This window comes from Medicago truncatula, chromosome 5, assembly GCF_003473485.1.
Source record: "Medicago truncatula cultivar Jemalong A17 chromosome 5, MtrunA17r5.0-ANR, whole genome shotgun sequence".
NCBI lineage: Eukaryota > Viridiplantae > Streptophyta > Magnoliopsida > Fabales > Fabaceae > Medicago > Medicago truncatula.
The window spans coordinates 35,836,518-35,852,331 of NC_053046.1; the positions used below are offsets into that span (position 1 = coordinate 35,836,518).

The 15,814-nt window shown below is 33.0% G+C and overlaps 2 protein-coding genes and 1 pseudogene across 2 annotated transcripts; all 3 read left to right on the top strand.

The window, feature by feature from the left end:
* The first annotated feature begins 1,125 nt into the window (after positions 1-1,125).
* LOC11411195 (uncharacterized protein At2g39795, mitochondrial) lies at positions 1,126-5,707 on the top strand. The gene is made up of 3 exons (XM_024785289.2): positions 1,126-1,489; positions 4,560-4,906; positions 5,323-5,707. Exons 1-3 carry the CDS (start codon positions 1,229-1,231, stop codon positions 5,480-5,482), a joined length of 768 nt encoding a protein of 255 aa, XP_024641057.1. The 5' UTR covers positions 1,126-1,228; the 3' UTR covers positions 5,483-5,707.
* Positions 5,708-7,438: 1,731 nt separating this feature from the next.
* On the top strand, positions 7,439-8,743 carry LOC11409662 (aspartic proteinase CDR1). Its single transcript, XM_003616435.3, has one exon. The coding sequence runs from the start codon at positions 7,439-7,441 to the stop codon at positions 8,741-8,743; it is 1,305 nt and encodes a 434-aa protein (XP_003616483.3).
* Positions 8,744-10,873: 2,130 nt separating this feature from the next.
* LOC11410268 (leghemoglobin-3-like) lies at positions 10,874-13,130 on the top strand (annotated as a pseudogene).
* The last annotated feature ends 2,684 nt before the right edge of the window (positions 13,131-15,814 follow it).

Below are 15,814 nucleotides of genomic sequence, written 5' to 3' on the forward strand. Positions count from 1 at the left end.
ACAGACTCTTAAGACTCTACAATTTCTAAGATATGAAAGTTGTTAAGAAATTCTAAGTGAACTTTGATGTGAAACAATTTCAGCAGAGGTTTGACACTTGTAAAATTGTTGTAAGTCTCTTAGAAATCTTCAAGTCTTCACTCCTTTATATAGAGGTGTGGGAGGAACGTTGTAGATTGCCAGCACATCAAAAAGAGCCGTTATTAGAGCTTGATCAAAACACCAATGATTTGTTGCTTGATTTGGTTATTGTCCTATGAAGGAACAATTTCAAATCCATTCCAAGAATAGAGTGACACCAGCGTTGATATAGTTGTTATGTTGTAGTATTGCAGACATGAAGAGTGGAGTAGTGGTTGTACAATTGCACTATTGTCCTTTTCTGCGCTCTTCAGTGGATAAACATCCAATGCCTTCAAATTCCTCTGAATTAGCCGTTGCTCCAGGCTTCCATTCCTTATGCAAACACAAGCATGCGAATAACAACTTTTAACAAACTCTAAAGCTTTCAGTCTTTTAGCTCTTGATGAACTTCAGCTTCTGATGACGTCAGCTTCTAGTAACAGCTTCTGATGAGCAACTTTTGAAGAGCTGCATCTGATGAGCTGTTTCAAAAGTCTTCAGATGTTGTCTTCTTTCAATTCTATCTTATAACACAAGCTCCCTTTTTGTAGAATCCATTGCTCTAATTTGTTCTTCTAGAACCTATGCTTGATATATAAAGACATTAAATTTTTGTCCATTGTCCTGCACACTTGAACAAATATTAGCATATCCAATTGATATTCTTAATACCTTGTTATCATCAAAACTCAAAAGGGTAATGTTAAACACATTTTATTCCAACACAGACTGTGACTTGCAATTAAGTTTCCCTTGAAAATTCTTTTGCTCTCAATTATTCTTTCAGAACCAAAACTTGATTTAAGACTTATAGAATTTTAGTCTATGGTTCTGCACATTTGAACAATATTAGCATATCCAATTAAATTTAAAGTGATAATGTTAATCACATTTTGTTCCAACAAACACCACTATCCTCTAATCCTCGTAATCCCACCTTCCACCTCAATCAAATGGCCCACATTTCATCTGCGTCGTATTCAGATCTAACGGCTGATAAGACGCAAAGTGCAAGAGTAGAAAGAGAAGAAACTTCCATTCACAATCATTTCTAAAACCCTAGCAAAACCCCTTTCTCTCTTCTCTTCTTCAACCCAAAGCAAAAATGGCGTTCAATTCAATCCTTCGTTCCAAGTCAAGCACTTTCGTTAGGGCTTTTTCTTCTGCGACTCAATTGATCAGAAAAACTCAACCGGGTCATCGCGCCGTGCTTTCCGCCGCCGTCAATCGATACCAGGGTTCATTTGTTCCTACGTTTCACTTTTCTTCTGTATCTGTCAAAAACAAAGCCACCTCCGATGATATTCTTCTCCGTTTCATCGAATCGGAAATCACTTGTGCTCAGGAAACTGATGATTTCGGCGCTGTAAGTTTCATCTTCCTTAATTTATTAGACTCATGATTGTAGTAATAGAAACACTGTTTTTCTTTTTTAATTTCATTTATATATAGGGTCTGTTTGGCTAGACACATTTTTGAACTTATAGCTTATAAGCTGGTATGATATGATTAAAAAAGACCTGTTTCGTAACAATCATTTTCTCACCAGCTTATAACTTTTTTTTAGTATGTTATAGCATCTTTTGATAAGCTAATTCAAGTAGCTTATAGCTTAAAACTTTTAGCTTATCATGGTCTCTCAATTTTACCCTGTAATCTTAGGCTCTGGTTGGTATGACATAAATTTGGTTTGTGGTGTATAGCTTATAGCTTATAAGCTGGTATTATAATAAAAGACCTGTTTGGTAACTGTTAATTTTACACAAGCTTATAGCTTATTTCTATGAGCTTATAGCGGTTTATAATAAGCTAATTCAAGTAGTTTATAGCGGTTTATAATAAGCTAATTCAAGTAGCTTATAGTTTATCACTTTTTATCTCAATTTTACCCCTTGCAATCTCAATTGAAAAAATAAATATTAATTTAATGCACAATTTTTTATGTCATTTCATATTTATAAGCTACAATAACCACTAATTTTACCAAACATTACAAATTCAATAAGCTAGCTTATCCGCTATCAGCTATAAGCTAGCTTATAGGTCATTTTCTACAAGCTCATTTATAAGTTAGCTTATCAGCTATCCGCTCTGTTTTACCAAACAGAAAAATTAAATTTTAATTAATATATCCTTTGTATGTCATTCATATTTATAAGCTATTCCATTTGCTAAGTTTACCAAAAACTACAAATTCAATCACTAGCTTATATGCTTGCTTATAGCTATCCTCTAATCTAGTTTATCAGTTATTCTCTATTTTTTTAACCAAACAAAGCCATAAACTTTTTTAACCTTAACAATGATTATCTTGTTGTTGTTATTTATGATAATTATTATTATTATTTATTATTTATGAAGAAAGAAATTGGCGGGAGATGGGGGAAATCCGAGTAACTCTGTCAAAGAGTCGTTTTTGGTCTTGAGCACCGATGGTAATGAGGTGTAGATTGGGTAGGGCTGTGGATTTATGGGAACTCATTAATTGCGTTAAATATGATTATCTTAGTTTGGAGGATGTTTTAGAATAAGCTACCAACTAAAGATTATCTTTCATGAGAGGGGTTGGTATTAATTTTCAGGGTTTTGTGTTAGGAGGATGTGGTACTTTGGAAAATGTAAATCATTTATTCTTCAATTGTCTAATTTTTTCCGGCGGTTTGTAGTGAGACTTTGAAATGTCTTGGGGTTTCGTTCGCCTTCCAATTTGGAGATTTCGAACTTGTTGTCTATTTTAAAAGTCTTGTGAAGAGTAGAAAATTTAGTGAGAAACTGGGTGTGATTATTTGGTTTTCTAATGTTTGTGTAGTTTGGAAACTTAGAAACGGTGTGATTTTTTCTCAAAGGATTCGTATGTGAAAAGTTTTGAAAGAGTAAAAAAAATTATCTTGGAAAATCCTTAAAATTAGTCAAGTGGGTTCTTTTACTCTATTAATTACCTGTTCTGTTGAGAGTTCACTTTCTGTTTGAAGTTGGGGTGTTCTCAGTTCTATGCAATGTAGTCAGGAACGAGTTCTTACGTAGGTTCGATCGGCTGGTGAAGGGACGTAATGTTGGGGAACGTAACACGGTTCGTAAGAACCCACTCAAGGGCATAGTTGTAACTTCACACACATACACACACGAAAACATAAAAATTACTATACATAAACAAAATAACTTATAGATCACAACATCAAACTAAGTTAATTAATAATAGTTTGTCATTTTTTATATCATTTACTACTGTTTTTTTCTGAAATAAAAGGCAAGGTATTTATTATTTATTTATAAGAAAAGGCAAGGTATTTCTTTTTTAAAGTCACATGTTTGTTTAAAAAAGTAAGTGATTTATAAGGTGTTTCTTTTTGAAAGTCACGTGTTTGTTTAAAAAAGTAAGGTATTTCGGTATTGGGCCTTAAGGCTCAAACAAGAGATAAGATTTCTACAAGTTTAACCTAATTTGACTGAGTCCTCTTCTTCCCCATGGAGCGCCGCAGCAGAAACAGAAAACAAGAGTTGCAAATCCTTGATTACATCTTCCCTTATACAGTGTTTTTCTTCTTCTCAATCTTCTTTTATTTTGACCCAACGCGGTTCGTAGAGCCCAGCACGTTTTTTCCTTACGTTTCTGCTGCAGAAACTCGATCCTGACCATAAAAATGGCAAAAACGACCCAGATCAAGGTCGTAGCTCGTTTTGGTGGGGTAAGCACGTAAGATCGTGCGATCCTACATGCTGGGACTCGATCCTGGCTACCTTGGTTCTATGTACTGGTTGAGGGGGGTGGTGTTCAGTTGCACTCTGGAGTTTTTCAAGGGGTGTTTGTGGCTGTTCTGCATTGTTTGATCTGTTCTGCTTTTTTTTTTCTTTTCTTTCTCCTGCTGCAGTAGTGAGGTCTGAGTCTGACTGCTTGGTACTAGTTGAGTTCATCTAGTTTAAGGGTTACTTTGTCGAGGCATTCTCTTTCATCTTGTCTGGAAGCCTTTTGTTCCTATACCTTAATAATAAGTTTCATTTCATTGATATCAAGTTTCTATTGGTGGCGTGGCAGGCAAACTTTTGCTGCAAGTTTGGTTGTAGCAGCTAGTTAGTCTCAGGTTTGGTATTTTTACCTCAGGAGTTTTTTCCGGGTAGAATTCTGGAAGAAGATAGGATATTTAACAGGTTGTACAATCTGGTTTGGGTGGTGTGTCAGTTTTGAGCTTGGTAGGTGTTTTCTTATTTCTTATCTCCTTTTGTTTTGTAGTCTTTTGTTAGCTTCAAACTTTGTGATTTCTTTGTTTAGTTTTGCACGCCTTGTGCCTGATTCTGAGCATATTAATACACTTTTCCTTTTCAATTTTGTTTTTTTTTTTTTTTTTTGTGTGAAATGTTGAAAATTTGAATTTGGTTGTTATTCATGATAACTATTATTATGCTGTGAAATGTTGAAAAAGTGATTTTGGTTGATATAGGGTGAGGAAGTTCCGAGCAATTTCCCATTTAAGATAGTTGATAATCCAGGAAATCAGACAATAACACTTAAAAGGACTTATCAAGGTGAAGAAATTCAAGTTGAGGTTCACATGCCTGATTTGGTTACTGGTGAAGAACATGATCATCAAGATGATGATAAGGATGATGAGAGTGAGAGAGCAACTCAATCAAGCATTCCACTTTCAGTCAGTGTTTCTAAGAAGGATGGGCCCTCTTTGGAGTTCAGTTGTGTTGCTTACCCTGATGAGATTGTTATCGACAGCTTGTCTGTAAAGAATCCTGATTTTTCTGATGAACAGATTCCTTATGACGGGCCAGATTTTCAGTATGTACTTCTTTTTGATTATTTTATTTTGTTTATAAATATGCGCATTCAATGTTTTAAACCAGGGTTACATCAGTGTTGTTAAATAAAGGCTACAGTAGTACTATAGCATAGCAGAATTTTGAATAAATTGTTACTGTTCTGTGATGTGCTGTTTTCTACAAAATGCTTTCAAATAGCAGCTATAGTGGTGCTATAGCACTTTTTGTGTAGCGGAATTTGAACAATCTGAAATTTAGATTCGGTTGTGTTGCTAACCTGTACTGCTTGGTTGTAGAGACATGAAAAATATTGATAATATTGATGTTGCAGTTCAGATTGCGGTTTTGGAGCTTTTTGTAAAACCCTGTTTGTATACTTTCAATTAATGTTGTATCTAAGGCATGGTTTGATTGAGATTCTTCCATTTTTTACAGGGATTTGGATGAGGCATTGCAAAAGTCATTCCACAAGTACTTAGAAATAAGGGGAATCAAACCAAGCACAACAAATTTCTTGCATGAGTACATGATCAACAAGGATAGTAGAGAATACTTGGTGTGGTTGAATAAGCTCAAGAATTTCATTAAAGCATGAGCATTGACATGGTCTGAAGAAATCACAGGATACTCAATTTTCATTCTTAGGAGGAAAATAATCAGATATTGTGTCATTATGGTTTAGTGGTAGTTTCTACTTACTATTTTAAAGGCACACTGGTTGAAAATGTTAGCATTTATATATCCTTAGTAAGGGCTTTATTATATCATCTTTGTTTTTGGAATTAGTTTTTGCATTTATATACCTTTGTGAATTATTTTACATTAGAGGGTGTTTTTCAAAATTGAGACTCATTTTAGAATATTTTATAAAAATATCTGAATTATTCCCTTATTTTCCATTATATCAAGGTAAAATAGTTTTTTATTGTTGGGAAAGTCAGCATTACATATTTCCAATCTAATGTGAAGTTTCACCGAAGTTTCACATCTATGCTGTCCGTTCTTCAAGATATCAAGGACCTGCTTGGTAACCGCAATTTTACTCTTCATCGTACTCTTAGAGAGGGTAATTATTGTGCTGACTACTTGGCAAAAATAGGAGCATCCTCTGAAGATGTTTTCAAAGTGCATCCTTCGCCTTCAGCCAACCTTCTGAATCTGATTCGGAACGACGCGACGGGCACCTATTTCTCTAGGGCCTAGTTTTCTGTTCTCTGTCCTTTGTAGTTCTTTTTTTCTGTTTTTGCTTTTCTGTTTGTAATTTGCTTTTGTAACAAAAAAAAAACGTAGAGTTCTGTGACTATTTTCACTGCCTAAACAAATAGGATGAAACCACTACAAAGCTGACAGTTGTGAAAACGATGTAAAAACGACTAGACAAGGAGCGTCGAACGGAACATCGTTAATCATTCCATATGGAACATCGTTAACAATTTTATCGATGCATGATATAACAAGATACAATGACTCTGAGTAGAAATCCAAAAACAAAATGCAACATTGTATTAAACTTGTCGAATCACAGAGAAAATCACGACAAAACAACTATCATTTCATTGAAAACTGAAGAACTGAGTTATACAATGTACAAAAGAGCTTTATCTACCACTATATCTAGTTGAAACTAACATGATTGCATTAGCTTGTAACTAACTTATAACATCTTCTAATAACATGTTGTCTTAAGATCCTAGATAATCTTCACAATAGAACTTTGCAAGGTGGAGCAACAGTTTCAAGAATTTAATGGAAAAATGGAAGTTATTTTGCAATGATGAGTTTGAAGTGAGGAAAGGAATTGATAACTAAACTCAAATCGCCAAAGAAATATGACAGGTGTGAAAATGCAACAGAGAAACAAAGCCAAAGGGGAAGAAAATGAAAATTGGAAGGAAGGACAGTAAAATTGCAAGAACTACAAAAAAAAATGCAAGATGCAATTATTTTACGAGGACTCAAAACAAAATTTGATAATTTACAAGGATCAAAAACAAAATTTGATATTTGTGCTAAAAAAAGAGTACTATGCACTGTCATAAAAAAAATCATGTTACTACTATATTTGTTTTACCATATTCTGTATATTACTCCTAGTAACATACTATTTCAGTATTAGAAAAGTTTCATCACTTACCTTTTTTTCGTTTTCTTAAGAGGATCACTTACCTGGTCTTTACTAAGATAATATATGAATATAATGCTAACACTATCAAAATATTTATTGTAGAATATCAAAAATTGAATTGATACCATTCAAATGTAATTGCATCGAATGGAAATTACTCCACCATTAACCAAATTCCATTGAAAATCTGATCTTATCAAATCCCACCAACTCAGAATTAGTACTAGTATAATAATAATAAAGAAGCATAAATATTTTACCGTTTTCTTTTTTCCCATTATGAATGATGAATGATGAATGAATGATCACAAATTTTGAGGCTTTATTCTTATGTAAGAGTCTATCTACATTCTCATAGTCAATTAAAGTCTATAAAAAGGTTGTATTGTAACAAAGAAAGTCGTACCGAAATTTGTGATGGCAACAATGAACACACTATCCTTTCTAACTCTTTCTTTGTTTTCCCTTTGTTTCATTGCTTCTTTTTCTCATGCTCTAAGCAATGGTTTTAGTGTTGAACTCATCCACCGTGACTCCCCAAAATCACCATACTACAAACCTACCGAAAATAAATACCAACACTTTGTCGATGCAGCACGTCGTTCCATCAATCGTGCCAATCATTTCTTTAAAGATTCTGACACAAGTACACCTGAATCAACTGTAATCCCCGATAGGGGTGGTTATCTCATGACCTATTCAGTTGGTACCCCTCCAACTAAGATATATGGTATTGCTGATACAGGTAGTGACATTGTTTGGCTTCAATGCGAGCCTTGTGAACAATGTTACAACCAAACCACTCCCATTTTTAATCCATCAAAATCATCTAGTTACAAAAACATTCCTTGTTCGTCTAAGCTATGTCATTCTGTGAGAGACACCTCTTGCAGTGACCAAAATTCTTGTCAATATAAAATTAGTTATGGAGATTCTTCACATTCACAAGGAGATCTTAGTGTTGATACTCTTTCATTGGAATCCACCAGCGGAAGTCCTGTTTCATTTCCTAAAATAGTGATAGGTTGTGGAACTGATAATGCGGGGACGTTTGGAGGCGCAAGCTCTGGTATAGTTGGCCTTGGAGGCGGGCCGGTGTCTCTCATAACACAATTGGGATCATCAATTGGTGGTAAATTCTCTTATTGTTTGGTGCCATTGTTGAACAAGGAGTCAAACGCATCAAGTATACTCAGTTTTGGAGATGCCGCTGTGGTTTCGGGTGACGGTGTTGTGTCAACTCCTCTAATAAAAAAAGACCCCGTTTTCTACTTTTTGACATTACAAGCATTTAGTGTTGGAAACAAAAGAGTAGAATTTGGAGGCTCTTCGGAAGGTGGTGATGATGAAGGTAACATCATAATTGATTCAGGTACAACATTGACACTTATACCTTCCGACGTCTATACTAACTTGGAATCAGCTGTGGTGGATTTGGTGAAACTAGATCGTGTTGATGATCCTAATCAACAATTCAGCCTATGCTATAGTTTGAAATCAAATGAATATGATTTTCCTATAATCACCGTACATTTTAAAGGTGCCGATGTTGAGTTGCATTCTATTAGTACCTTTGTTCCAATTACTGATGGTATTGTTTGCTTTGCTTTCCAACCATCTCCTCAACTTGGTTCCATCTTTGGGAACTTGGCTCAACAAAATTTGTTGGTTGGTTACGATCTTCAACAAAAAACAGTGTCGTTTAAACCTACTGATTGTACCAAAGTGTAATGAGTGTTGAAGCCTGTAATGAGTCTATGTTTGTTTGTTGTTGGTTACATTGTGTTTGCTTTTGTCCTTGAATTTATAATAAAATAATTTGCATTTTATTTCGTATCTTTTTAATATCAAATGTAATTCACATTTGGTTTCTGTCAAATATTCAATATCATCCATGTTGCATTTGTTTAGAAGTGTACAGCCAGTGTCATCAACCAATCACAAGAAAAAAATTCATAAGTGATTTATTGGACGAGGTGTTAAGTATCATATAAAACTCTCACACGCAATTATAAGGGCTCGAGTTGAGCCTACATAAAGGTGTAAGTTCATTAGTTCAATCTATCTTACAAACAAATATCGGTTTTATTTATTCATAGAAAGGTTGAAATTGAACTTATTTTCATTTAACCAATCAAGATACAAAATCTTCTAACTATTGTGATTATGATTTTCAAACGTTTGACGATCATACCATTAATATTATTAATGACTTGCATTTTTACTATTAAGGTTGACTAAGATGGAGTAATTAATTGGTTTGTTTATACACAGTTTTGATATACTAAAAGAAGAAAGACAGAATGCTGTTCACTCTTTCAAATGTTGGTCAAACATATGATGGACAAATTTGCCCCGTTCAATTAAAATTCCACATAATCACTTAACTTATTGTGAGATATGAAAATGAGATTTCACTTAAAAGATAAAACTGTGTACGTAGTTGGATTGTTCCACAAGATTGGCACATTTAGATAAAAAAAAATATTCTAAATTATTTTGCATGCGTAACTCTAAATTCAGTAGCATATACTTTTCATTTATGGTAATAATGAATATACGATAAAGTAAATAACCTCAGTTAATAACAAATTATCCGAGATAATCTGATTTCAAATTCTAGTTGAATTTATCATTGACCATACATTATTTATTTTTTGGTTGAACTCCGAATTGATTATTAAAATCTCTTCACTGAGAATCAAATGGTTAACATAAAAAAAAGAAAAACAAAAATTGTCACGACATAGGAACAACAATAAAGTAGAGAGTAGTAGAGAAGGAGAAAGAAAGTGAAGAGAGATGATTCTATTATTCTCTTGTGATGTACAATTAGGTTACATATGAGCTCAATTTATACAGAAATACAATGATTTGGGGAGCAAGCACAATATAGCCTAATAGTATAACCCAATAACCCAATTGCTATATGGACATCCATCCACTTATAATATTCATAACTCTCCCCCTTGGATGTCCATCAAGGATATGCCTCATTAAAACCTTTCTAGAGAAAAACCCAATGGAAAAAAAATTTATTGAAGGAAAAAGGGTACGACATCATTTTATGTCATAATCTTCCTCGTTAAAAAACATACTAGGAAAATCCAATGGGATAAAACCATAATTAAGGGAAAAAGAATGCAGAACACATTTATGTCTCCCCCTCATAAAGACAAACGTATATGAGACAAATAAAGTCAATTCGTTTTCTATTCTAGTTACTCAAAAGCTTTATTTGACGGTGACTTTGAAGAGAGATCTGGTTTATCTTTATAGTCTTCTTCAAGTTAGCAGTACTTGAGAAGAAAATATGAAATACCCCACCCAATAAAATTACATATCAATGGGTGAGGTATTTCATATTTATTTCAAAGCTGAATATGTTTTTAATATCTACAAAATTCACTTTAGAACTTATTTTACATTCAAGGATTTAAAACACTAATTTTTTGTACAAAAAATATCACTTATTTTTGCAAGACGTTTTGAAATAGAGACCAAAATTGGATATAAGGAATAAACCGGAAATGACCAAAAAACTTCAAATTACAAGGACGAAATCCAAAAAAAAAAAAAATTTATAGGAGGAAAAACCGGAAATGACTTATATTACAGGGGATAAAACACTATTAACCCATAAAATATTTATAAACTTTAGTGAAAACATGTTTGAATAAGTTTTTAAATACATTATTGTTTCTTTGATAATGTCAATGACCATTTTCACAAGCCAATAGATTCTTTTAAATATAGTCACAACAAAGCAACTACATCTGTTTACACCAACAAGTTTTCTATATAAACAAGTATTGAATGAACAATTAATACATTGCAAAAATAAATAGCAAAACAAAATACAAGAAGAGAAATATGAGTTTCACCGAGAAACAAGAGGCTTTAGTGAATAGTTCTTGGGAATCACTTAAACAAAACCCTGGTTATAGTGTTTTGTTCTACACTATGTACGTTTGATATCGTTTGAGTGTTTCTATTTGTATTTTCTCTTTTTGTTAATTGTTGGTTTAAAAGAGATGACATAAATTAACAATAATGTTTTTGGCTGCTTTGATTAAAATAGTATATTTGAGAAAGCACCTGCAACAAAGGATATGCTCTCTTTTCTGAAGGGCTCGACTGGAGTACAAGATAGTCCCGAACTCCAAGCTCATGCTGAACAAGTTTTTGAAATGGTGCGTGGAATTAAGCATCAATTAACTTTTTATTTTATTCATTTTTTTAGGAAACTTTTTTTTTATTCTTAACACTGATTCTACGCATAAAAATTAATAACTATGAAATATTTTCTTTTTAAATAACAATACTTCTTATTTGTGCTTTAATGTTATATGTGTGTGTGTATCATAATATATTTCATACTTCGGTCTACTTTTAGTGTCATAACTATCACAATTATAAATTTTTTAATCCTCATGTTTCAATAGCGTAATATTTTTTTGGACAAAAATAGTGCAAGTTAGATCTTTCAGATTGTTATATTAAATCTTTTATTACTTTTAATTTTTAACTCCACGATCCTACTTATGGCCAATCACAGTTGACACAAACTTAGGCCAGATTCAAAAGCTAATGTGGCCAAAAAGATCCTTCAAGCATATACTAGCTCTAGTAGATGCTCTAAAAAGTAAAAACCTTTTCATCCCATCACTATGATATTTCCTTTGTTACCATGTCAAGCTAAGTCAACACCAACTAAGACTCATGTTGGCTTCTATCTATAAAATTTATATGAATAATGGATGGAGAAAGACATGATTTTTTGTATGTAGATGAAACAGTAAGCACTATTTAAAACTCACACACATAGCTACAATGTCCAAAATCCGAAAACTCAGTAAGCACTATTTATTTTTGTATCTAATAACATCGGCATTTTTAGTAGAGCAAGGGCTTAAGTTCATAGAGATATGATGTTAACAATTGTGAGATATCTAGAAGACCTAATCAACACAATTGTAACACATCGAATCAAAATTTCACAACTGCAAGAGACTGAAAGTGCAATAAAGCATATATATAATCAAGTCTTATTTTATATTTCCTAATTGGATAGATTTTTCAATTAAAATTAGAAAATGAATCAATATTTTTCTTTTTCTTAATAACAAATTTTATTTGTATTTTTTTAAGAGTTTCATTAACATGGACATTATCAATCTTAACATATTTATATGTTTGGAACCATAGGTGCGCGATTCAGGTGTTCAACTTCGAGCAACAGAGGGAGTAGTTTTGGAAAATTCTACATTAGGTGCTATCCACATCTAAAAGGGAGTTGTTGATCCTCATTTTGTGGTATGACAATACCATTCAATATTTTTTTTTTAACAAGAATACCATTCAATAGTTTAATGGGTGTATTCTTAAATTGTTTACTTCCTAACGGTCATTTATTCCCTATTTCAATAGTACTACAATAAACAAGCAATTTCCATTTCATGCCACTTCTTTATATCTTGATATAAATATTAGAAATAAATAATTAAATAAAATTATGTAAAATTAATTTTTAAAGATAAAACAACGACATAATAAAATTTGATTTGCTTTGTCTAAATTGGGTAGTTAGTAAAGTCACAAATAAATGGTTGATATTTTAACAAATTATGAGTGGTTATTCAATATATGAATGGTGGATATTGTAACCACTCAAGATTTTTTTTTCTTTCAATAAAATAAATTAGGGTCCTGCTAACCGGTGCCCCCGGGGCACTGGTTAAGCATACCATAAAAGGGAATTATTACCATAAAAGGAAACTGTTTTTGACATTATTATAAATTAATTACACAATTTCAATGCATTAACTACTATATAATTTCCTTTTTCATACCCTTAACCAGTGCCCGGGGGCACCGGTTAGCATTTCCCAATAAATTATTTTTCAATAACTATTTTCTATTTTTGTTAACATACTTATTTTCTGTGTTAAATCACTAATCCAAAATTAATGATTTTGGTGCCTTGTAGGTGGTTAAAGAAGCTTTATTGAAAACAATAAAGGAAGCATCAAAGGATAAATGGAATGAAGAATTGAGGACTGCATGGAAAGTAGCCTATGATGCATTGGCAACTTCAATTAAGAAGGCAATGAGTTAAACTTGGGATGATATCCGTTAAAACTCAATTTACTAAATATAAATAAAAATTGAATCACTAAAACTTGTTTAACAAGTTTCTATAATAAATATTGTTGAAGTGACTATTAAATATTGTTTATGTTTATGCTAAGTGTTCCTCTTGGTCAAAAAGGGGCAACCTAATCAAAGAGTATCTCTTCTATTTGTTTGGTCTATGATAGAAAAGAACGAAAGAAAGTGAGGAGAAGAGAATCTCAAGTGGATCCCAACCAAAGGTGTTTAGGAGTAAGCTTCAAAATTTAAGTATTTAACATTCTTTATATTGTTGGAACTAATATTATAGGTAAAATGAAACTCGATAACTGCCTAGTGTAGAAGTTCACATTTGTTGCATTTATCATCTCTATCTGGTTTTGTTGATTCTCTGTTGACCATTTCTTCTTCTAATTACACCAGTGCTTCTTTGATAAATTGTCGACCTTTATTTTCTTCTTCTACATGTTGTCGTATCTTCAAATACATCTTGTGAGGTCATTGTTAAATGTTGACCTTTACTTCTTTTTTTCTTCCGTTCATTTCCGATATTTCCTGAATTTCTCTTCGACTTATCCATAAAATATTTGCAAACCGTCGATGTATGTGATAAAATTTTGTTTTTAACAACGGTCTTCCACAATTAAGCATGGATCCTACCATGCATAAAGACTAACAATTGAGTTGAGAAGAATGGCCACACATAGGATGACGGTATAAAGGTAAATGTCATGTCAAAAGCTTTTATCACAAGTTTACTGGAGAATAGAAAGATTTACTTTGTACAACAACAACACTATTTAGACTTTTTATTTTTATTTTACCAAAGCAAATGTAACTATTGTCCTTAATCAACCAATATTCAATACAAGAAAGATAAGAATAAAAAATACGGTGACTAACCCAAGAATAAGCCATCCTAGTTAAAGTATATGAGCAACCATGTTCGCTTGTCTACAAACCTCGAAGTTGGAATGTAAAGATAATTGATAAATAATACTAGAAACAATAACATATAATTCTGAATCACCATGGCCCAGAGACGGTAGAGCTTGCACTAGAGTAGTCGAGTCGGGCTCGAAGACAACCCGATCCCATCTGTTCACATCGGCAAAGTGAATGGCATCGAGTAAGGTTATTATCTCCCCTTACAACACTGTCATATTTGCTCGCTGCCTTTTGTTTGAGACCGGATAAATTGCCCACGGGAGTCTCTAACACAACACACAAAAGATGTAAGATGGTTAATGTCATAAAACGCGACTGATAGATATTTTAGCAAGTGTACTAAAACTATCGAAGTAATAAAATAAGTTTGTATCCACGAGGACTGTGTTAATCTCAACTTAGCAATAAAGTTAATATCTAGGATGTGTAAATTTTATAAGTGCCTGAGACAGTAGGTTTGTGTGCATAAAAAGCAATAAAAGTTGTTGAAAGATGATTTGAAAAGGATGATTAAGCCGATGAATCCGCTATTGCTTTATATGAGTAGTTTACCTCCATTTATTACTAATTACTATTCATTCTTTACGACAAATTAACTAAGTAGTTTTGATCAATCTCTTGACTCAAAACCCTTTCCTAAGTTATAACATTTTAATCTCTTAAACCGATTGAATAACCGCGGAAGCGATGTCAGAACGTTAATTCATATGTCATAACCCTCAATTTCCTATCTCTAGGTTCCTATGTTGAATTAAACAAAATTATTATTTCAGGATTAAAAGCTAGGGTTAGTAGTCATTCAATTCCTAAGATCAATTTATGTGATTGCAAGAAGTTAGGGTTAATAGTCATGCAAACAATCATATGAAAAGCAATGAACACAAATAATTCTGAATAAAGACTGAATAATATTGATAATAAAGAGAGTTTCAACTACTAATTCATATATTACAATAGATTCATGGCTCAATCAAATGGAATTAGCTAGACATGATTAAAAAGAATAAACAACATAGTAAAGAAAATAAACCGATAGAATTCCGTCGTTACCGACGTTCTTCCCCAATTTCTCTCAATCAGTGTTGTTGTTATATTGGAATTTCCATGTAGCTATCCCCTCCTCTTTTCTTCTCGTGATGCGCGATACCTTCTTTTCCTTCCAAAACGTGATTGCACAAAACGTGAATCTCTTGGTTGCATGCAGCTCGCTTCTTATATATAGCCTTGTGACCTAGTTTTCTTCCTTGCTACAAATGCTGTTTCTTTTCCAATACGGATCAGCCCAATTATTTTAATCCTTTTCCTTTTTATATTCATACCACCTAAAACAAAACACTTGTTCACGTGGCTCATCCAATTAATTCATACGTGGCAGTAAATTTATTCAATCATCGTGGCACGTTACACATCCATGGTGCCACGATTTTTCCAGCATCTTCAGGTAAATTCCACGCTTCAAACGTGCTACAATTCAGGTCCATCGTGGCACGATTTCTCCAGTAGCTAAATTCTTGCATTCTTCTTCAATTTGTGCAGAACTTCTCTTTTATGAATCTTGAGATGATTTAACCATGTATACAAACAATTGACTCAATGCCATAAAAATATCATAAAAAGACCATAAAAATAACGTAATGACGACTGTCATCAGCGAAATCCACATTGCACTTCAACCACGTCTCGTGCGGTTTCTCCCAAACTTAGTTGTTGCCTGCACTCTAT

Bases quoted from the DNA above. Each gene is read 5' to 3' on its own strand.
- LOC11411195 (XM_024785289.2), top strand. From the start codon at position 1,229: ATGGCGTTCAATTCAATCCTTCGTTCCAAGTCAAGCACTTTCGTTAGG. The intron at 1,490-4,559 runs GTAAGTTTCATC...TGGTTGATATAG, and splicing joins AAACTGATGATTTCGGCGCT to GGTGAGGAAGTTCCGAGCAA. The intron at 4,907-5,322 runs GTATGTACTTCT...CATTTTTTACAG, and splicing joins TATGACGGGCCAGATTTTCA to GGATTTGGATGAGGCATTGC.
- LOC11409662 (XM_003616435.3), top strand. From the start codon at position 7,439: ATGAACACACTATCCTTTCTAACTCTTTCTTTGTTTTCCCTTTGTTTC.